Genomic DNA, 24436 nt, shown 5'->3' on the forward strand with positions numbered 1-24436 from the left:
CCACACCAGAGGCCATATCGCTGCAGACCACGCAATGGTGCAGTGGTGTACAAGTGAACAAGAGTGGATGCCTCGGGTATTGGCAGTCAGGCGGCAGTGCTCAAATTGCATAGTTCTGACTGCCACTTTCTAACTATTTGAAAAGCGTACGTTGGGTTTTAACCCCCTTCCCCCTGTTGAAGGTTTGTATGCTTTGGAAAATGTTGATAATTGTGAATGATCCCTAAATGTTCTGCCATGTCAGGGCAGTGTCTGCTCACTACCGAACAGTTTGTGCACCAATATTTGTTGGTATATATGCAGAGGCCTCCTCCTCTGGTTTTAATGGTGAGCCACTGGTCTCTGTCCAAGCACAAAAGTAGACGCCCATCAAGTTCAAAGCCACAGTCCGGCATGCTGGTTTTAAGCCATGTTTCTGTCAGGACAAAAAAACTGAAGCTCTTCATTTCCCGCTGACCTAGTCTGAGTCAAAGCAGGTCCATTTTGTTATCCAAAGCCCGCAAGCTTGATAAACCCACCTGCCCTGACAACCCAGCCCCAGATAAGCGTAGGAAGAAGATGGATGGATGATGGAAACAAAATTTTGTATTGAAGAAAATTCATTTTTGTTTGTATATATGCTGTCAGTTATAGATTTAGGAAGAAAATCAGAATCAGCAAAAATCTGTACTGGCAGGTCACAGTTAGAGAAAAATTGGAAATTGGAAGCAGACAAGAAAATTACAGTCAGTATATTTTCTGTTAACCTGTTAACTGGCAGCACCAAAATCACCTGAAAAAGACTACATAACGCCTTTTGGTTAATATTTGCTGTGGAAAACCCATAAGTCTTATCCATAAAATGAAGTGCATTTTATATGGCAGGCTAGAGCCTCCCATTTTGACTGACACCTAGGTGCCGTTTACACAATGCCGTTTCCAATGGAAACGGTGTCGTTTTGATGCATTTCGGCCTTCCGTTTACACGATAGTGTTTCAGAAACGATCCGCGTTTACACGATGACACGTGAAATGATGAAAACGATGTAGTTCCCATGCCAGGCCACAAGTTGGCGTTGGTTTTCTCTTTGCAAAGTTTGTTTACGCAAGACGCGCATGTGTGAAGGCATACAGTAGGAAGCGCGGCAAATTATTCAATATTTACAAAATGGCCGGTGTGAGAGGTTTCGTGTGGACTGACGATGAAGTTGAGTTGCTGCTCCACACAACGCTAAATTACAAAACATCAAAATCACAAGAAAATGTAGACTGGGAATCGTGCTACTTAAGGTACGCTGACATCCACGCTGAATACCTTGAGCATTATTCTGCAAACGGGACGGCAGATGGCAAAGACTTTCCGCACGACCGAAGCTCAATAACGAAGGCCCAGGTGACCGGCAAGTTGAAAGCAGTAAGGATGAAGTACAGGCAGGCAGTGGATTTGGGGCGTCGTAGTGGAAATGGACGTGTTGTGCTCCTGTTTTTTGAACTCTGTGAGCAAATATGGGGCAGATCGCCAGCCACTAGCACCCTGGAAGTAGGTCTCAAAACCGCCGATTTAGCAGACCTTGCCAGCCATGAGCTACGCTTCTGTGGATGACCCAGGTGCCTCCCCAGTTCAGCTGGATGTGTCACGAGCCCGACGGGCTGAGCACAACTCACAGCACTGGGACTTTCTGGACTTGTGACAGACTTTGGAGTTCACTTCATGTACATAAATGGGACATGCAGATGGTGTGTAAAAAGCACACCATCTTTTGTAAAGCCACTTTGTACTTGCTCTTATAACCTTTTTACTATTTATGCATGTATAGCACTATTAGTGATTTTTGTATTGACATTTTATTTTCCTAAAAGCCTGAAAATGGCACTTTCAAACGGTTATTTGTTTACAAACATCACTCAAAAATTATACATAACTTTTTTTTTTTCCAAAGCAACGTCAACATACTGCTGTCTACAACTATCAGTACCTACATAAGCAGTTTTCCATTTACACTGATTACACAAGTATTCACAGGACGGCAGCTCCAAATTACATGCAGTGTAAAACTGTACATGCCAGAAACAGAATCATGGATCGAGGTACTTTGTGACAATTCTTCTCACACGTTTCCCAGCATTTTCATTGCAGTCCATTACATATTTATTATTCTGTGTGCGAGGCTGCCAGTCGTGGTCGATCTCTATGGCGTTATGCACACATTGTGCATCCACAGTGTCTTGTGCGGCCTCGCAGTAATTGTGCAGGACAAAACATGCATGAATCACATGGGGCAAATCCTTTAGGTTAATGTCCACTGGTCGCCTGAGTGCTGCAAATCAGGCCTCATCATCAACAATTTGCTTTGCTAGGGCAGGGATTTTACCAGTCTTGAAATAAGTGTTTATTTTTGAGTTCGCAAAGACGCGCGCATCGTGCACGCTTCCAGTTGATAACAACGTCCATGAATCTGTATTTATAATCACAGACTGCTTGAACATTTAGGGAATAATTACCTTTCCTGTTAATGTAGTCTGTGGCCTTAGCTGATGGTTGTTTAATGCCGATGTGTGTCTTGTCAATGGCTCCCAAACACTGCGGCATACCGTGAGCATCTTGGAATCCGTTTACGAGCCTTTGTGCCTCTGGTTCGGTGAATGGCAGTTGTATGTATTTTGGTCCAAGGTGAACAGAGACGGCGTGGCAGGTTTGCCTGATAATTATTGACACAGTTGCCCGTGACAAACCGAAAGCATTGGCCGTTTTCCGCAATCTACCCTCATCACTTAAGTAATAAATTGTGCAAGCCACCTTTGTTAGTGCAACCACCGGTGCTCTCATGGTTGTACTTTCACCATCGATGTAAGGGCGAAGTTCCTCGCACAGGGCTACAAGAGATGTTTTGGACATTCGAAAATTTTCCCTCCATTCATCGCCATCAACCACATCAGTCACAAAGTTATGCCATCATTTGCTTGTCCTCCCAGGCCGCTTCCAGAAGCACCTTCTTGCTGCCCTTCGTCGCCGAACACGCCCGCTCAGAACCTGACGCATGATAGAAAATCGTCTCCATTGATCCACATGATGGTGTAGCAAATGTACATTTTGTTGAAGAACGGCTGCTAAGTTTAAAAGACTGAGCAGCACAAGAAGCACTCGTGAATCCGCCATAGCGAGTATTGTCTACCAATTTGCGCGTGCGTGAAAAACTAGACCTCCACTCTGGACCCCGTTTCCAAAATACATCGTTTTCACTCTGTTGTCGTGTAAACGCAAGGCCGAAACGCATCAAAACGACGCCGTTTCAAAATGAAAACGGCGTCGTGTAAATGGCACCCTATTCGGCCAATCATGTTAAGAAATGGGTTTCACAGAGCCAATAATAATCAGAGGGCATCACATAGCTTTGTCAGGCGATTTGGTGCAGCCAGTTACATGATTGGCTGAATGGGGTGTCAATCAAAATGGGAGGGTTTACCCTGCCATATAAAACAAACTACAAACGTCCTGCACAGGATGTGGCCAGTTAAAAGGCTCCAGCTAAAACATCATTTCCTGCAGGTTTAACCCCTTTGGTCATGATACAGGAAAAAAATCATCTCCTACCTGCATAATCCTTTTAGGTAGGAGATGATGTACACAATTGTGTACATAGTAATTGAAGGGGTTAAGTCTGACTAACAAACTACAGCTGCCTACCGTCTCACCTCAGCTGGTGTGATCACAGCTCTGTCCACTGGGCAAACTGGGCTGGAAGGTGATGAACTCTCCCTGCAAAATCAAGCACGATGAAGGTCACACAGAGAAACCATGCTGTATTTTAAAGAGGTCAGACACCTTAAGACATGCTCCTGCTGACACAGTCTATCTTAAAACACACCCTTAAGATGGACTGTGTCAGAAGGAGCATGTCTTAAGCTGACTGTTTGCTGAGAGTATGAACTTGTTTTAACCCCTTAACTGGCAGCAAAAAAATCACCTGAAACAACTACATAACACCCTCTGGTTATTATTGGCTCTCAACAACCCATTTCATAGCCTATTAACCGGGCGCGTCTGGTCTGCGGGCCGAATGAAGTGCATTTATATGGCAGGCTAGACCCGCCCATTTTGATTGACACCTCATTCGGCCAGTCATGTTAAGAAATGGGTTTCCCAGAGCCAATAATACTCAGAGGGCGTCACGTAGCTTTGTCAGGTGATTTGGTGCAGCCAGTTACATGATTGGCCGAATGACGTGTCAATAAAAATGGGAGGGTCTAGCCTGCCATATAAAAGGGACTACAAACGGCCCGTCACCGGGCCCTGGCCAGTTAAGGGGCTACGGTGGACTGTAACACCAGTGTGTTTAAAGGGAGAATCTGTCAAAATGTGTCAATATGAATGTGTTTTAGGTGGACTGTGCTAGTATGAGTGCATCTTAATGTGGACTAGGTCTTACAATAGTCCTTGGAGACAGTGGAAGCAGTAGATGTGCCCACAGGAGTTTTGCTGGGGATTGAGCACCACCCCCCTGCAAATGGGACAAACAAACTCCTCCTTCAGCTTCAACACAAACTTTAAGTTATGGTGGATGGAAGCCATCTCTGACTCCCAGGAGACCATGGGGCCTGATAACCTCCTTCTGGACTCCTCAGACCCCAGCCTCGACTCTTCAGACCTCACTGAGTAGTCCTCAGAGGGAAAACTGGACTCCTCCTGGGATCCTCCCTGAGTTGTATTTGCTGTTGCCATGAGCTTGCTGGAGGCAAGAATAAAGAGTTTGTACAGGTGATTTAAAAGTGCAACGCTAAATATTTTCAGTATCACTAGACAAAAAAATAATAATCTGAGCATATTATAAGTCAAGTAACACAGTCAGGTATACAGCAGAAAACTTTTCCAAGTGTCTTTCATGAAGTAACAGGATGTTCTACACAATAACACAATTTTTGGGTTTAGTTTCCTGAGGTGTATTATTATCTGTTCAGTCTAGCACTATTCTGTAGGGCTTGGTTTCCACATATCAAATGACAATTAAATAACTGCATACTGATAGTCTATGAGACAAGGGTCCCCTGGGCATCTAAAAGGACCTTTTTTAATATGTTCGTAATCATTTACTTATGAGCCATTTTGTGCTTTTTTTTTTGGCTGTTTTGTGTCTTTTGACCCTAACCTGGGTTATTATCGTTAACAAAAATGAACGAAATAAATAAAAAAATAAAAACTAACTGAAATGAGATAAAATGCCCTTTGTTTTCATGCTTGTCAGTATATTTAAAAGCCTTGTGGACTGATATAAAAGCATTTCTTCTGCTCTAGCAATTTTAGCTGGGAGCACCATACTGCACCTCGCTGTGTGTGTCTGCTCGCCGCGCCAGTCTGCAAAATAATGTGACAGTGGCACAGTGCCATATGGGATTTCTAGTACAATAGTGAGACAGCTGTGTGGATAATGACTGTCACAGTGAATACTCACTGTGTTATAACTTTTCATCAATATTTGCACATTCTTCCATTTTTCTTTTTTTTGTTAAACATGGAGAGCAATAATAATAATGCACGGAGAGCAGCTGTAAGATGTATTAGCTGGAATGTAAAAGGCTTGAATGGACCTGTAAAAAGAGCCAGAATATTTAATCATTTAAAGTACTTGAAATGTGACGTTGCATTTCTTCAGGAAACTCGCCTGCGAATTGAAGATCAGGTTAGACTCAAAAAGGTTGGGTAGGTCACGTGTTCCATTCAGGTCTGGACTCCAAAACACGTTGAACTGCTATATTGATACATAAAAAAATCCAGTTTAGCATAGGCACTGTTATTTCTGACCCACAGGGGCAATTTATAATGGTATCTGGACTACTCTACCATAGGCCGGTCATTTTGGTTAATATTTACGCCCCAAATTGAGATGATGAGAAGTTTATAGAGAAAATTATCTCATTGATTCCGGATTTGAACTCACAACAACTAATTTTTGGAGATCTAAATTGTGTAATTAATCCTGCTTTGGATCGCTCTAATCCCAAATCCACAAACCCCTCAAAAATGGCCAAATTAACATCTGCTTTTATGGAACAAATTGGATGTGTTGACCCCGGGTGGCTATTATTCCCACAAGGTAAAGTCTTTTCTTTTTTCTCCCCTGTACATCACTCATACAGTAGAACTGATTATTTTTTTATTGACAGAATCCTACTCCCCTTTGTCACAAATGTTGAATACTCAACCATAGTTGAATCAGATCATGCTCCTGTACTATTAGATTTTGCTCTCCCTTGTAATCTGGAGCTCCCCCCTTGGAAAATGGACAGAAACCTACTAGCTGACAAAGCCTTTTGTGAACTGATATCCCAAAAAATTGATGAATTTATTAAATTTAACAAAAAGGATAACGTCTCCCCCTCCCTTCTTTGGGAAACACTAAAAGCAGTGATCAGGGGTGAGATTATATCGTATTCTTCCAATATTAAAAAAACAAACACAGCTAAACAGGAAGAGCTCATGAGGTTGATAAAAGCGAAAGCTGCTCAATACACTAGCTCCCCCTCCCCCATACTCTACAAAAAGAGGCTCGACCTTCAAACCCAGTACAATCTATTATCAACTGAAAAGACAGAACAACTCCTGTTAAAGTCACGAGGATATTATTACGAACATGGAGACAAAGCGGGCCGACTCCTAGCCCATCAACTTAAATGCCGCTCAGCTTCGCAACAAATTCAGCAAATAAGGAAACACAATGGTGAATTAACTACTGACCCAGTAGAAATCAATGAAACATTTATCTTATTCTACTCAAAGTTATACACATCAGAATTGACAAAAGATATCACTGATATGGAAAATTTCTTTGACAAACTTCAGACTCCTTCAATAAGTACAACACATAGGGCCGAGACTGAACTCCCATTAAAACATATAGAAATCACCAATGCAATAAAGGCAATGCAGAACAGTAAATCACCTGGTCCTGATGGATACCCAATAGAATTCTATAAAAAATTCACAGATAAACTATAAACAATTCTACTCGACATGTTTAATGACTCTCTGTCCCGTGGCCTACTTCCACGTACATTAACCGAAGCATCGATCACTCTTCTGTTAAAACTAGGGAAAGTTAACACAGAATGCAGCTCATATCGACCCATCTCACTTCTCAACAGTGATGTAAAGATTTTAGCTAAAGCGCTGGCCTCTCGTCTAGAAACCACGATGCATGATCTGATCTCTGCAGATCAAACAGGCTTTATATTGGGGCGTCATTCATTCACAAATATTCGCAGACTCCTAAACATCATTCACTCTCCTGCATCTATGCTGGTGCCTGAGGTGGTTATATCACTGGATGCGGAGAAAGCTTTTGATAGGTTCGAATGGGGATATTTATTTACATGCTTAAAGAAATTTGATTACGGTCCAAATTTTATCTCTTGGCTCGAACTCCTGTACTCCTCATCCCTTGCCTCTGTATCTACAAATGGCAAGCAATCACAGTACCTTCAGCTTTCTAGAGGGACTCCTCAGGGATGCCCCATCAGCCCATTACTATCTGCCCTGGCCATAGAACCCTTGGCTATCACACTTAAATCATTGCCATCAATTAGTGGAATTTACAGAGGGGGTGAGGAACACAGAGTATCCTTATATGCAGATGATTTGGTGATATATGTATCAGATCCCCTCTCGAGTGTGCCTGATATTATCCATGCTCTCAGTAGATTTGGTAAATTCTCCGGGTACAAATTAAACCTCCACAAAAGTGAGTGCTATCCTATAAACGACCTGGCACTTCACATACAGGATGGAGCCCTACCATTTCAAATGTCTAGGAATGGCTTTAAGTATTTGGGTATCAATATAAGAGGGATGCAGAAGCTTTATCAGGATAACTTTTGCTCACTGTTTGATAAAGTCAAATCTGACCTGCAGAAATGGAAAACTCTCCACCTATCCTTAGCAGGAAAAAGTGAACTGTATTAAAATGAACGTGCTCCCCAAATTTCTTTACCTGTTTCAATGTATCCCACTTTATCTTCCTAAATCCTTTTTTAAATCAATTGATAAAGCCTTTATTTCATTTATTTGGAATGGAAATAAACCTACGGTACGGCTAGAACTGTTACAGAGACCTAAATCAAAAGGTGGCCTGGCTCTACCAAATCTTCGTCATTATTATTGGGCTGCAAATGTTCAAAAAATCATCTACTGGCTCCACTCTCCTGACACAGACTGGTGCCGCTTTGAAGCCGCATGTTGCTCCTCAACATCTCTTAACGCCCTTGTCACCTCCAGCCCTCCCCTTTCTATAACAGATTTTACAGCAACCTGGTCATCATAAATACCCTTAAGATATGGTTTCAATTTAGACAGAAATTTGGATTTAATAGCTTTCGTCACATCAGCCCTATACGTAATAGGGGAAAGTGGGGTGATTTGTGCCAGCGGGGAAGTTGTGCCACCCCCTTTTTCTAGGGAACCATACAAGAAATTTGTCATGTGACCACACATTTTTGAAGAGTCAGCCATTTTACTCATCCTGCAAAGAAGAGTTCCTCATTGCTTAAGAGGTAAGCACATTTAACTTCAAAAAAATTTTTTTGGCCTTACAAAGTAAAATTTCTATGATCAAGGTTTTTTGATTGTTGTGTCTGAACAGTTATAGACAAGTTTGAAAACATTTTACAAATGTTTTAATGCTTTGGTAAGCTACACTATGAGTCTATACAGCTAGCATTATGTTAGGTCAAAACTGCTGGATAATGCATTTTTTATGAAATGTTGGGGTTGGGGTGATTTGTGCCACAGGGCCTGGGTTAAGTTGTGCCAGTGGCACAACTCACCCCCACTTATAAATATTTTAAATATATTATTTATTTCAACAGGGATATCTTCCCAGATGAATATTATGCCCCATTCATGCTAACAGACAGGCCAAACCTAGAAGAGACCTCCACCAGTGCTGCTGCTGATCTGCCTGGACCATCACATGAGGAGCCAACCCATGCCACAGGTCTTGAAGCAGGTCCAGACCCGGGTGAACCACCCACTCTTCCAGAACCAAATCCCAAGCAATCAGCAAGTGACAAAACTGGTTCTTCTGCCCATTTGGGTTATGTATCTCCAGAAGCCATACTTCCCTTGCCAAAAGCCACAGGAAGAAGGCCCATAATGAGAAGAAAGAAAGTAAAATCAAAATTCATGACCGACACACCTGAGAAGATGGAGCTGGAGAAGGCACAAAAAGAAAAGGAAGATAAAATGGCTGAAAAGGAAGAGAAAAAGAATGAAAGGCAGGAGAAAAGGGCTCTCAAAGAATCAAATCAAACTAAACTCATGATGGTCTATGATGAAGCAGAAGATAGCCTGGAGGACACATGACAGAGAAAATGAAATGGGAGAAAAGGAGAAAAGGAATGAAAATAAGAAGAGAGGGACTCTTTAAGTGTCCAAAGCAAAAAAGAAAATGGTTGTCTCCAGCAGCGCAGAAGAGAGTCACATTTCCATCCCACTTAACGACACGACTCACAATGAGAGTTCACATGTCCAGAATGATGATGATGATGATAGTCACAAGGATTTGTCTGCTGGGGACTTTGTAATTGTAAACTTTGCAGGCAAAACCAAATCCTACAACTACGTTGGATTGGTTGAGAAGGTTGATGGTGCCGACATCAATGCAAAGTTTCTAAGGCAAAGTAGTAAGAGGTCTGTGGATGGAAAGCCCATCTTCACTTTCAAAGAAAATGATGGAGTTCCTAGAGTAGATGTGCATAAGAAACTACCCACACCACAAAAACTTGGTGGTTTTTGCAGTCAGTTTGGTCTTCATTTGAATTTAATTTTGTTATGAGCATATCTTCATGTGGCACTAGGCCTTGTTTAAGAAAACTGACCTTTGATGTGCTCATGTGGTGCAATAGGTTTGTAGAAAAGTGGCCTTTGATGTTGTAAAATAACTTTAAATAAACCTTAAATGAGTCATTTTGTATTGTATTTGTCTAGCTTTTATATAGCATTACAGTTTCTGAGATCAAAATATACTGTTTTACTTCAATAATCAATGGTACAATTTACCCCAATGCATTCTCTCCAAATGCACAACTTACCCCACACTGGGGGCAAGTTGTGCCACAAGACCACTTTTCTTCAGAAAGCTATATTTCTTAAATACCATATTTCATATATATATATATATATATATATATATATATTAGGGGTGGGACTTTAACGCGTTAATTTCGATTAATTAATTATGGGGAAATTAACGCGTTAAAAATTTTAACGCATTTTAATCACACTTTGCACCGTGGAACGTTTCTCAGTGCTCGAGTTCCCGGCATACAGATTATATCGATGCACAATGTCCAAATTAGGGGCCGCATCCTGCGAAGGACCCGGCCCACGTCTTTCGCAGCCCACGAACACCACAAAGGCCGGAAGTGAGCGGCTAGCCTTCATATCAGCTGCCGTCACCTCTGCGTAGCTCATGTCGCCTAGCAACCGTGAGTGCGAAGCACAGCTGTGTAAAAGCAGCTGTTAAACGGAGAACGAACTTTTTCTCCTTTTTGTGGTTTAATTTTAAGTCTTTAATTCAAAATAAGCTGTTAAAACAAGCATAACACATTTCAACATCAAGGAATACAGCTGAGAGAATGATTAATTTCCAAGTATAACAAGTGAGACATTAATGTTGAATAAAACTATCCAGTTATGATGCTTAACTTTAATTTAAGGAGTTTGCTTATCACAGGAGCACTTCCACCCTTCATTGGTCTGTGTAGTAGACTGGTGGGAAAATAAACAAGATTTTGAAGTTTAAGCTTATGTATATTGATTCATTCATCAACTAAACTTAAATTAATATTTCTCATGTCAAATATTGAAATGCAATTAAAATGCGATTAATTTCGATTAATTAATTACAAAGCTTGTAATTAATTCGATTAATTTTTTTAATTGAGTCCCACCCCTAATATATATATATATATTTTAGTTGGAAGCATTACTATCATGGCCTTGCTTTAAAGTCACTTTAAGTAAAAACTGGCACAACTCACCCCACTCTCCCCTAACCTTTTTTCCCTCCAGCGAGATCAGACACTGAATTTATTCTTTGGCAAAGACAAAGCATACACATATTTAAAGATTTGTACATCAATGGTGTTTTTGCAAGTTTTAATGACTTATCACATAAGTTTAACCTTCCCCGGTCCTGCCTATTCCGGTACTTCCAAGTCCGCCACTTTCTTCAGTGCCATGACCCTAACTTTCCAAATTTACCTTTGGTGGAGTCTGCTTTAGATGAATTGTTAGGAATGCCTTTCAACCCAAAGAGACTAACTTCAAGAATAAATGACTGGATAGCCTCTCTCCAAAATCCAACACTTGAAAACACCAGAGCAGAATGGATAAAGGAATTGGGCGAGGACCTGGAGGAGAATATTTGGATCAGTGCCCTACAAAGAGTGAATGACAGTTCCTCTTGTGCTAAGTTAAGCATGATACAATTCAAGGTTCTACATCGTATTCACTATTCCAAAGCTAGACTGGCAAAAAATATACCCTAACACAGATGCAGGTTGTAACAGATGCTGGAGCACCCCTGCTAATTTAACCCATATGTTCTGGTCATGCCCATCCTTGATGTCCTATTGGTCTTGGATTTTTAGAATACTGTCAGAGGTACTTGATGTTAGTCTTCAACCCAGTGCAGCAACAGCTATATTTGGTGTCATAGATGGGAGATATTCTACAATGAGGAAAAAGCATAAACACATAATTGCTTTCACAACTTTGCTTGCACACAGATGAATATTGTTACACTGGAAGTCCCAGAATCCACCTAAACTGTCCTTGTGGCTGAGCGATTTGATGCAATTTATACAGTTGGAGAAGATTAAGTATACACTTAGGGGGTCCAGAGACAAGTTCTTCTCTGTCTGGAATCCAGTACTGTCACATCTAGCTGGCCTTCAAACCAGGCCTCATTAGTAAACATCTAGCAGTCTGTTCTCCTTCATGTCTTCATATATATTTGTTCTTTTCAGGTGTTCGTGCACGTTTTTTTTTTTTTTAATTCCTGTTTTTCTTTTTTAATATATGCAAATGTGTATGTACGTGTGTGTATATGTTTGCATATTTACAAATACTCTTTTTCTTTTAATTATTGTAACCTTACTTGTTACTTGAATGGGTGAGTGTCCTGTATGTTAATAGAAAGGAGGGACGGGTGGGTTGGTGGGTGGTTACATTTAGGTATTTCTTTTTCAAAAAAAAAAGGAAACTATGAGCATTGTTTCGGGGACATTTTCCCTATGCCTGTGTTTATGTATACTTTGAGATGTTTAATGCTCAATAAAATATATATACAAAAAAAAAAAATGTGCAGAACACTTCTCAAAGGGAAAAACTCCACCAACCTCAAAGTCCATCTGATAAGTGTGCACAAGAATGGGCAGAACCCCTTCTGAACATGTGCAGTAACCTGAGCTGTGCCTCTTAAGAAATGTAACTACAGGTCGGGTCCACACAGCCCAGAACGATTGTGACTGGCCTGTTCAGCACTATCGAGCCCTCTCGTGTATTTATGGCTACTTTTCTCCACAGTTTTTGAATTTATCAGTAAGAGAATAACAATCAGGAATCATAATCAAAGCATCAATGTAAGGACTCACAAATGCCAGCAAATTCCTGGAGTGAGACTGCTGAAACTATCGGAATGGATGTGAGGGAATGAAGTAAGTGGAACAAAAACAAAAAAAACAAAAAAAAAAGAGGGACAAATATTTCTGCAATCCAAAAAATGACGGACGGGAAAACGTCCAGGCATTTTTTGTTCCTGTCGGCCGGCACCGCAGGTAAAACATCAGCACACAACCACAAGGTAATTAACGCACATAATACAGCTACACAAGCATAAATGTGGCAACAACATCGGCCACTTACTCAGGTTGTGGGACCCGCAAAGACTCAGTGCACAAGTGTAATCAATGAGTATCTAACCAAGCTAGCTCTCTGAGCAGCTCTGACAGAGAACCAGCATCATGTGGTGGATAACATCAGGATGCAGCTGGATTTGAGCTTTGATTCCGGCAAAGTTCAAATACAGCTGCATTCTGATGTTATCCACACATGCAGGTGTTGTTAAGCTACTGCACCAAAGCTGAAGTTTATTGGATTTTGGAGTTTATGTTTCTCCCTGTTAATGTCTCATGATGTTCATGCGTGTCCTTAATATTACACACATTTCGCACACAATGCTGCTGTCTTGTGAACAGTTGGTTGTTGAATACAGAATAAGAATCTTTTGTCAAGTTCTTATTACACAATAGTTCCTCTTGCACCTCGAATCTAGCACCTGACAAAGCATGAAAAAACTAAAACTAAGCATTAAACAAAAATAAAAAGTAATAAAAATGAACAAAACCACTTTGAAAACTAACTAAAACTATCTGAATGAGAAAAAAACGTTACAATGAAATAAAACTAAACTCTAATGTAATCCAAAACTATAATAACACCAACAAATAGAACACACTGCAAAAGCAAAAAACAAAACAAAACAAAACAACTTCATGCTGTCATCATTTTTGCATCTTTTTGAAGTCATTCTGTGATGTACTGGAGGTACAGCTGCAGGCAGATGTAATTGCAGATGAAGCTCACACTGTATGTTAAGCTTTTAGTTCTTGGCTCCATTTGTACCATCAAAATTAATTTAGGGAAATGGGTTTGAAAATAATCAGTTTCCATATTTTATTACAAATCTTCTTTTGACCGCTATCTTTAGAAGTTACCATAGCGAATCATCTGCTTCCATCTTATCTTCCTCTGTCACACCAGCCCTTTGCATCTCCTCCTTCACTACAGCCATGAATCTTCTCTGTGTTCCTCCTCTTTTCATCCTGCCTGGCAGCTCCATAGTGAAGATGCTTTCTGTAATATCCCTCCTCTGCACATCAAACCATGTCAGCCGTGCCTCTCTAACTTTGTCTCCAAACCATCAGGTCTCACTGCCATCTTGTAAATCTTTCCTTTCACTTTTGCTGCTATCCTTCTGTCACAAAGCACCCCCGACACTCATCTGCACCCACTCGACCCTGCCTGCTCTCTCTTCTTTACCTCTCTTGTGCGCTGTGCGGGTATGACCGCGGTCAAGTGAGCTGTCATTTCTGAGCCCCGGACAAGCGTGTTTTTTTTTTTTTTTTTGCGCTTCTACGATACAGTCCAGTCACTTCTTTCTTTCTTTTTTCTGTCTTTCTTTCTTTTTTCTGTCTTTCTTTCTTTAAAAAGTTCATTTAAAGCAACAGCACAAGCGACTGCTGTGTAAAGCTTCCTGCCAGCAGATTCACACCTACACTCCCTCTACATAATAGGCTACGAAATACAGCTAAGTGCATAAAATGTGGTCCCCATAGCGTGCTTTGTCCCGAGGTCTGTAGCCTTGTAATCCATATAAAAACCTAAAGGCAGAACTATAATAACAAATCCAACCTCTACAGTACACTGGAAGATCATAAGTGAGCGTAAAGTGTTTCTCATCAATCATCTCATTATCGTCAAAAGAACACGACGGTGAGCATTACATGTCCCTGGTGTCCACTCACAGACAGTGATCGCGTACACCGGGACTCCATACGCAGCACGTGCTAATGATGGAGCTGGGATCTGCAGCTATTGTGTTGTAAAGCCTCACGAACCACAATAATTAGCAGTGTAATGAAATGAAATGAGAGACAGAGCTCCATGCTGTCTGAATTTGCTCCGGCTAAAGGGGAATCCCCGTTGCTGTTCCTTTCTTCTCATTTCAGCTCAAATTAATGCTCTGGAGACCATTTAACTGCAATACGTCTCTCAAACAACTTTAGTCACCAGTCGTACATTTAATACGTTTATCATCTGATAAGCTTTGAAGTCCAGGTTCCTCCTGTGAACACCGGGGCTGCTTTACTTTCATTTTCCACTGTCAGTCCACAGTTCAGCTTTAGTTGTCTTACCTCAGTTAGTGAAATCGCTCTGAAAATATTAAAAACACTTCAGCACTGCAATCCATGCAGTCACAGCAGATCAATCTCATTGATCGCTATTGATTATCCTATGACCGGCAGCGCAGCCGCAGCAGCAGTAGAGGAAATGTAAGTGCAGGAAGTGACTCAACAACCTGCTGCTGCGCACTGCTCTTGTCCTGCTGCAGCTCACTGAAAGAAAACAAACTAAATTTAAATTCTAACTGCAATAAAAGTGAAGCTCCAAGGTGAACGTCAGTCGGTGAAGTACTCAGAACATTTACTCAGATTAAGATCTAAAGGAGTAATGGCACTAGGTACATCACTCCAACGCAATATAGTGTACCTAATTACATGTACCGCACTGCACTGCAAATATGAGGGATATTTTTTCTGAATCTATCTGTAGGTTACTTTTTTGCTCCACTATATTCAGCTAAGAGCTTTAAAATTCAAGGTGTTCCATATTTAAAAGCTGAAAGAAAAGCCCAGTCTGCTATATTTGATTGGGCAGCTAGAAATGGGCCCCTTGGTGAGACAAAGTATTCCAGTTAGAACAGCCGACCCAGCAAACATTCTCTGCCCACCTGCAGGCAACGCTCCCCGGCCATCACACCTAAGAAAGTCTTCTTGGCGGTTTACATTCGCTTAAAAATCAAATTAAAATAAAAAAATATATAATAATAATAATAATTCCCTGGACCTTCAGTTTCACCGTTAGGGTTAATAACACTGTCGTCGGCGGCTACTGACGCCCCTTTGTCATCAGCAGCTGTTGGTGCTCCCAGTAAGTTTAACTGTGTTAACTGGTTGTGTTAAGCTGTTTTCATCAGCTGATCAATAAATTTCTCATCCTAGTTATAACATATAGTGAAGGTAAATATGTTGCAAAATGTGAGAACGCCCAGCAAACAAGAACCTTCAGGCAATATTCCATAAAGGTTCCCTGAGGCTTACACTTTGGAGAACCTTCTAGAAACATTCCCTGAAGGTTAGTTTTGTAGAACCTTTAGGAAATGTTTTTAAACATTACCTGAGAAAGGTAAACAGGATAAATAAATTAAAGTTTAAGGGTTGTGTTTAATTTCATGTGTGGTATGCAGATGTAAGCAAAAATAGAATAGAATTTACCACTACTACAGTATACAATGCTATAGGAACACAATATAAATACTACATACACAATCTAGATACTATGTAAATATAAATATTTATATACACAATATAAACATAAATATATGTAACTGTCCATTAGGATTAGTGGTTTGCATTAAAGAGTCTGATTGCTGCTGGCAGGAAGGACTTCCTGCTGCGTTCGGTCCGGCACCGAGGTGGTCTCAGTCTGTGGCTGGAGGTGCTTTCCTGAAGCACCTCCAGGTCATGCAGTGGGTGTGAGCTGTTGTTCAGTATGCTGGGTAGTTTCCTTTGCATCTACACCCCAGCCACCTACTGAACAGAGTCCAGTTTGGCACCGATTGTGGAGCTCACCCTCTTTATGAGTTTATCCACTCTGTTCCTGTGTCTAGAGTGAGCCCCCTCCCTCCAGCACACTATACCTAAGAATAGTGCACTAGTCTTCACAGTCTGGTAGAAAGTAAGTAGAGGAGGTCTGCAGATGTTGAAGGATTTTCACCTTTGCAGGAAGGTGAAAATCCTTCACCAGTCCACAAAGTCCCTGATCATGCCCTTGTACTCCTCTTCCTGTTGGTCAGTTTGGGGCTAATAAACGTTTTAACACCAGAAGAGCCTGACAGTCGGATATACATATATAAAAGGTAGTTGTAACATCTTCAGGAAATAATCATTCATATTCAGCTTGATCTCCCTTTAATGACCCAGCAGACCAACATGCACACATAACACTGTACGAGCGGCAGACATCTTTTTTTTGGCACGCTTGTTCTACTCAAGAACACAGTTACAACAATGCTTATAATAGTCTCAGTCTGCCCCCTACTGGGCTCAATGTTACTGCAGCATTAACACATATTGCTGACAACATCAAATAACAAATACTCGTGCAGAAAGCAAATATGTAAGAACAATTAAACATCTACGATACCACATCTCCTCCCCTTCAAGTTGACAGCTTGTACTTGTCTGAAACGTTAAACAGTGGCAGTATAATAGACACCAACATAGAACAATATTATATATATTTTTTCTTTTTTTTTTTTTTTTTTTTTACTACAAAGAAACATCTGTGAACTTAGAGCACATAACTTCTCCAAGAAAAAAGTCTCTATCTAACAAAGTCTTTGAGATGCACAGGTGAACGTCTCTCTCGCTGAGAACGTCGCACCTCAGGCGCAGCTGGTGCATCAGGCTGAGCCTGGATGTTTGGAGCAGGTGGCAGCTCCTGAGGATCACATGACAAGGCTTGTGAAGTTGTGTCCATTATGGTGGGTAAGCAGTTGTGGGAGCCCGAGTCTGTGTCAGGTCCCGGTTCCCCCTCTGTGTCTAGTTCACTTGGGACAGTGTCTTTTAATCTGGATCTCACCTGATCCACATGTCGTTTCAGGGTTTGACCATTTCCAATGGTGACAGTGTATGACACAGGACCTGATGAGCTCAAGATAACAGCTGGGATCCACTTTGGACCGTAGGAGTAGTTTCTGATGAACACCTTGTCTCCTGGTGCAAAACTTCTCAGTTTCTTCTTTGTGTCATGACTCTCTTTCTGTTTCAGTTGTTTTTGCTGCACTTTGGTTTTTACATCAGGCATGAGCAGGTCAAAAGCTGATCTGAGTCTCCGAGACATCATCAACTCCGCTGGTGACAAGCCTGTTGTTGCATGCGGCGTAATGCGATAACTGAACAGAAATCTTGACAGTCTTGTTTGCAGTGTGTCACCTTTTACTTTCTTCATCCCCTCCTTGAAGGTCTGGACTGCCCTCTCTGCCAGGCCATTGGAAGATGGATGAAAAGGTGCTGATCTCACATGATCAATTCCATTTCGCTTCATGAATGTCGCAAATTCAGCACTTGTGAAACATGTTCCATTGTCTGATACCAACATTTTCGGCAGACCGAACACACTGAAACTCTGTCTCAGTTTCTCGATGGTAGCCTGTGATGTAGGCGATTTCACTGGGTAAATGTCCATCCATTTAGAATGAGCATCCACAATGAGGAGAAACATTTCACCTAAGAATGGCCCTGCATAATCCACATGAATCCTTGACCACGGTGATTCTGGCCATTCCCAGGGGTGTAATGGTGCAGTGGGTGGTGATTTGTGGTGTTTTTGACACTCGTCACATGACTGTACCTCTCTTTCGATACTCTCATCCATCCCCGGCCACCATACATATGACCTTGCCAGGCCCTTCATCTTTGACATGCCTGTGTGAGTCTGGTGCAGAAGTTTCAGTATTTTGTCTCTGCCTTTGGTGGGGATAATTACTCTAGCTCCCCAGAGCACACATCCATCCCTCTCACTCAGTTCCATTTTTCTTTGTTGATATGGTTTGAAGCGAGTATCGGTCTGTGCCGGCCAGCCCTTTAAGGTATACTCATGAACTTGGGACAAGATGATATCCTTAGCTGTCCAGCGTTTGAGCTGTGTGGTGTCCACAAGTGTGTCATCTAATACATCCATCATTAAGACTTGTTCTGTCATCTCTTTTTCAGGGGCCGTGTCTGGTACAGGTAATCTGCTAAGCGCATCTGCATTTGCATGGTGTTTTCCAGGTTTGTACACAATGTGGTACTCATAGGCACTCAATGTCACAGCCCATCTTTGCACTCTTGGTGAGCCCATCTGAGGTATAGGCTTCTTCATGTTGAAAAGAGAAATCAGGGGCTTATGGTCTGTATAAATAGTGAAGACTCGACCATACAAATATTTGTGGAATTTCTGGATGCCAAATATTACAGCCAAACCTTCTTTGTCAAGCTGAGAAAATCTCTTTTCAGCTGGAGAGAGTGTGCGTGACATGAATCCCAGGGGTCTTTCACTGCCATCATTCATCTTGTGTGACAAAACGGCGCCCACACCGTATGGAGATGCGTCACAAGAGAGAATTAACTCTTGGTCTGCTGAGTAATGAACCAACACATCTGCTGAGTTCAACAGAGCCTTTGATTTCTGAAAAGCTTCTTCTTGCTTCTTTTGCCATGTCCAACGCATGTCCTTCCTTAAGAGTTCATGCAGGGGGGCCAGCAGCGTTGCCAGATTGGGAAGGAACTTGTTGTAATAGTTTAGCAAACCTAAGTATGCTTTGAGTTCTGTGACACTTGTAGGAGTAGGAGTGTCCATGATGGCTTTAACTTTCTTTTCTACAGGGTGCAGCCCCTGTGCATCCACTTTGTGCCCCAAGTACTCCACGTCATTTTGCATGAAGACACACTTACTTCTTTTCAATCGTAAGCCTGCCTCTTTCAACCTGACCAACACCTCATCCAGGTTCTTTAGATGATCTGCCTCATTCACCCCGCTCATCAAAATGTCATCTAAATACACAGCCACTAGGGGTATCCCTTTCAAAAGGCCTTCCATGGTCCTCTGGAAAATGGCTGGAGCAGAAGCCACTCCAAAAGGCAGTCTGTTATATGTGAACAGCCCCCGGTGTGTGTTCACTGTCACATACTTTTTGGACTTGTCATCCAGGAGTATTTGCTGGTAAGCGTGGCTCATATCCAGTTTTGAGAACTGCTTTCCTCCAGAAAGTGCAGCAAACAGGTCCTCCACTCTGGGTATTGGATACTGTTCCAGAGAAGCTACTGTGTTTACAGTAAGCTTGTAGTCTCCACACAACCTTACTGTCCCTATAGGCTTCAGAATCGGCACAACAGGTGCCGCCCATTCAGCATATTTCACAGGTGAGATTATGTTTTCTTTTAGCAGTCGGTCTATTTCCTCATCTACTTTTGCTCGCATGGCAAACGGAACTGATCGTGGACGGAAAAATCGTGGGGTAGCATCCTGTTTTACATGAATGGTTGCTTTTGTGCCTTTCAGGGTGCCCAACTCCTCTTTGAACACATCCTCATGTTTGCTTAAAACTTGCTGTAGTGTGTTATTTTCTGTTGTCTTTACCTGGTGCACCTTCTTAGCTTTGTGTTTGTTTTTGATTTCTCTCCAGTCCAGGTGTATTTCCTCTAGCCAGCCTCGTCCTAGCAAGCTGGGGCCGTCCCCTTCGACCACCACAAGGGGCAGTGTTTTCCTCTGCTGCTTGTACCTGACTCTGACAGCTGTTACACCAATCACCTTCACAGGATCCCCTGTGTATGATTCCAGCTTGATTTTGGCAGGCCTCAGGCTGGGGAGTTTGCAGCATTTCCAAGTCTGTTCATTTGTAACTGTTAGGCAGCATCCAGTATCAATTTCAAAGGTTAAAACTTGATCATTAAGTTCCATATCCACAGTGTAGGGGTCTACTTTTCTCAGGTGCACTGCACTCCGCCGCCCTAATCTGTACAGTTTACTCTGATGCTCTTGGATACACTTGATACAGTTAAGTGTGAATGAGTCCTCTTCTGAGCTCTCACTTTTACTTCCATCACCTATCTCATGAACTTTGTGAGAATGGTAGTGTGAACTCTGCTTTTTGTCTGTCTTTTCAGTTTTTAGTCCATACTTCTTCTGGTTCTGTTTAGCTTTGTTCCTACATGCTCTTGTTATGTGGCCTACTTTGCCACAAACATAACATTTTTCTTGTTTGTACTTACAGTTGGCTGCTGTGTGATTGGTTCCTTTGCATCGATAACACTCTCTGCTTTCTCCTTTAAATGTACGAGCCTCCTGCAACCCTCGGGTGACGCTGAAACATTTTGCTGTCGCACCTGAGGTCCGTAGGTCCTGGGCATTTTTATTTATGGTCTCCAGTGACACAGCGATTGACAGAGCCTTGTCAAACGTGAGGTCTGTTTCTGACAGGAGACGCCTCTGAATTCTGTCGTCATTAATTCCGCAGACGATCCGGTCTCTCAGCCTCTGTTGCAACGTGTTGCCATAGTTACAATCCTGCGCTAAGCGACGCAGCTCGGCCACGTACTCCATGACAGTTTCACTGGGCTTGCGGTTGCGGGAATCAAATTTGTACCTTTGCACAATTTCACTGGGCTTTGGTTCAAAGTGGTTTTTCATCAGAGTTACAAGCTCTTGGAAAGTTTTGTCCTTTGGCTTGGCTGGGCTGAGAAGGTTACGCATCAGGCTGTAGGTCGATGCTCCAACGACACTTATTAATATTGCCTTTTGCCTGTCTGCGTTAGTAATCCCATTAGCTGCGAAAAACTGCTCCAGTATTTCACTGTACTCATCCCACGTTTGGCTTTTGGGATCGTACGGTGCCAACGTACCGATTGTAGCCATGTTTCCTCTTCGTATCCCCGCTCTCTCTCCCTCTGTCTTTTAGCCAAACCTGTCGCAGGCTCCCGTCACTCTTTTTGTTTTACTTCTCTTCTGAGTAATCCTCGTCGCCAAAAAGATGTAACATCTTCAGGAAATAATCATTCATATTCAGCTTGATCTCCCTTTAATGACCCAGCAGACCAACATGCACACATAACACTGTACGAGCGGCAGACATCTTTTTTTTGGCACGCTTGTTCTACTCAAGAACACAGTTACAACAATGCTTATAATAGTCTCAGTCTGCCCCCTACTGGGCTCAATGTTACTGCAGCATTAACACATATTGCTGACAACATCAAATAACAAATACTCGTGCAGAAAGCAAATATGTAAGAACAATTAAACATCTACGATACCACAGTAGTTAACTACATTTTCATAACAATTTTTCTTGTATTATCTGTTCAGCTTGTGTACTGTTTCCTAATTATTATTTTAGACAATCAAATAACTTAAAAAATAATGTTTAATGTTGCTAATTAGTTGACTAAGCTTGTTAAGCTTGTTGTTTGTTAAAAGGTAACTGTCTATATGTCTGCATTTATGAATCCTGGCTAACAAACAGTACAACAGAGTGCACTATTTGTACTTGTAAAATGCATTTCTTATCCCAATTTAATGGTGGTGATACATCTTCTTTTGGTTGCTACCATTAAGGGTTGCTCCAGTGGATCATATGCCTCCATTTCACTCTATGCCAAACATCCTCCGCTGACTCCGCTACCTTTTAAACTATGCCTGTTATTTGTAACAGTTGTTGGGATATTCATGGTATATGCCACATATATATCTTATGTACATTTACTTCCCTGAGAAATTTGTTTTTGATTGGAAAATAACATAACTGATTAAAAATACAGAAGCTTATAATGTTCCGTCTCATCATGAACTTTGTGTTCTGACTGTACAGTGAGCCACACTGATGAAGACTAAGGAGTGAATTTGGCCACCGATAATCACCGCTTCCAGGTTCCTCGTGACAGTACTGACTTCCAGACGCTATCAGTGACCAGGAGATCTCCACCTAAAGGTTGGCAGAGACCTTTTCTAAATATCTGCATATTGAATTGTATCAAATTATAATGGTCACTGGTGGTAAGAAGGTGTAATTCGAGCCATTTCACACAGGTGTAAATGTTTGAAAGAAAAAAAAAAGATTTTAAGAGAAAAAAAGAGTTGAAAAGAATAAAAGAGTTAAAAGAGTACAGAAAAATAGGCAAAACGAATGGCAGGTGATGAGTCCGGGTGGGATACTGGCCAACTCACTGAAAATACCTATTCATGGGGTTTTCACGAACCTTGATCTCAGAAATCCATAAAAGCAACTAAAACCCTTTAAAAGCCTCAAAAGATAAAAGATAGAGAATAAAGAGAATAAAGAAAAAGTAAAAGAATACAGAGAAATGAAGAAATAAAGAAAAAAAGAGTTTTGTAATGAAAAATAAAGTCCCCAAAAAAAGAAAAATATAAATGGTACCTTGCTAACATTGTTTTTGTTGTTGCACTTTGGACTGACTGACAAAATGACTGACAACACTGGGTGTAGAAAAGGGGCTCTGATTAAAAAGAGGGTGAAATTTCAAAATAACCAGTGATGTAAAATTATTTTTGTGTAAACTTCCAACCACAGATATTAAGCTGAAAGCTAAAATTAAAGGAGAAATCTTTAATCCACCCACCTGACAACAGAAGGTCAGCAAATTCACTAAGCAATCCCAAAACTAGGTCACTTGGGAAAGAAAAGTCTAAAACAATAATGAATATTGAAAAAACTGATGGATGCTTGAATGTGTGTCTGTGCTTGTGTGTAAGGAGGCCTCCATGTGTGCGTGTGACTCTGAGTACTGCTGTGTATTTGTATTGCCATGTGTGTTTCAGAGAGAGAGAAAAGAAAAATGGGTGCTTCGTTTGGTATGTGTGTGCAATGGTTTGTGTATCTGTGTGTATAAGTGTAACAGTAGGACAGAGAGGGAGAGAGAAACAGGAAATAAGGACAAAATATTTTGAGATTAATTACTTTGCAAAAGTATTGTGTCATTTGTTGTTTGAATAGGATTAGAGTTTAGAGGAATAGGACACTTTTCCAGTGGTCATATTAGCTGTTTGTGATGTCATAGCTGTGTGTGTGTCAGTATGTGTGGGAAAGAAAAAGGAAAAAAGGAAAAGAGAATGGTGCCAAGGTTTTAGCATTGCTGTGTGTGTGCGTGTGAATCTAAGTGAGAGTCAGAGAGACACAAGTTGTGCGTGTGGATGAGAGTTTTTTCTCTTCTTTTTTCTTTTCTTTAATTTGGACTGATACTGTATGGTTGTATAAGGGTATGCTGGTTAAAAAATCTCGGAAGGAAGATTTCGCTTCTGATACGTATGAGAAATAAGCCAATCACAGATGGATAAAAAGACAAAAAAGTCAGGAGTCAGGAGTTTATTGTTTTAAAACTAGATAATAAATAAACAAAGCCAGTATAATAGATGCCTTGAAAATCCCAGACTGAAGTATTTTTAGCAAATTATGAGAGGTCATTTTTTTTTTCCCCAGAAGACTGCTGTTAAACGTTAAGAAAAGTCTACGTGAGAAGCTCGGTTTTAGTAAAACCTAAAAAAAATAGTGCATGTAAAAATGAAACAGCTGAATCTGAGACCCAAAACAAAGTGCCAGACCTAGAGCTGCTGCTCTGCTACAAAGCAAAACAAAGAGAACTAAAAACGTATTTATTTGCCCATGCTGGATAGAATACAAGATACCGATTTACTCTTTTGTGCATTTACATTTATTTGGTAGATTTGTTTAAAGCTAAGATTATAAGAGAAAAGCAGAGAACATTTGAATTTTGAATGTCTGAACAATTTGATATTGAATCAAGCATTAAAGGAAAAATCTCAGAAGCTAATAATATAAAAATCAGTATGCTCTTTGGATAAATAAGGTAAATTATTGAGACAAACAGAGTTATGTCTCAGAAGGAGGGAGACAGACCAGCAGAAACTTATTTTTATTTATTTTTTTTTTTATTTTTGTTTGGTTTGTGGTGAAAATCCCACTGCAGGGGTTTAGATTTAAAAGCATAGAATTACACAATATGAAAAAAAAATAGTTAAAGCCTCAATTTCACTGCTGAACTA

At 41.1% G+C, this 24436-nt stretch overlaps 2 protein-coding genes across 2 annotated transcripts in view; both read right to left on the reverse strand.

The window, feature by feature from the left end:
• traf5 (Tnf receptor-associated factor 5) overlaps positions 1-15070 on the reverse strand; it is a 36914-nt gene extending 21844 nt beyond the window's left edge. The window contains exons 1-3 of the mRNA XM_030724633.1: positions 14950-15070; positions 4407-4706; positions 3673-3736 (exon numbers count right to left, since the gene is read on the reverse strand). Of these exons, the coding sequence (XP_030580493.1) occupies positions 3673-3736; positions 4407-4699 (357 nt within the window). The 5' untranslated portion in view covers positions 4700-4706; positions 14950-15070. The remainder of the gene's footprint in view (positions 1-3672; positions 3737-4406; positions 4707-14949) is intronic.
• Positions 15071-17200: 2130 nt separating this feature from the next.
• LOC115776829 (uncharacterized protein K02A2.6-like) lies at positions 17201-21307 on the reverse strand. Its single transcript, XM_030724609.1, has one exon. The coding sequence runs from the start codon at positions 21272-21274 to the stop codon at positions 17201-17203; it is 4074 nt and encodes a 1357-aa protein (XP_030580469.1). The 5' UTR covers positions 21275-21307.
• Positions 21308-24436: the final 3129 nt, after the last annotated feature.

This window comes from Archocentrus centrarchus, unplaced genomic scaffold (genome assembly GCF_007364275.1).
Source record: "Archocentrus centrarchus isolate MPI-CPG fArcCen1 unplaced genomic scaffold, fArcCen1 scaffold_38_ctg1, whole genome shotgun sequence".
NCBI classification, from domain to species: Eukaryota; Metazoa; Chordata; class Actinopteri; order Cichliformes; family Cichlidae; genus Archocentrus; species Archocentrus centrarchus.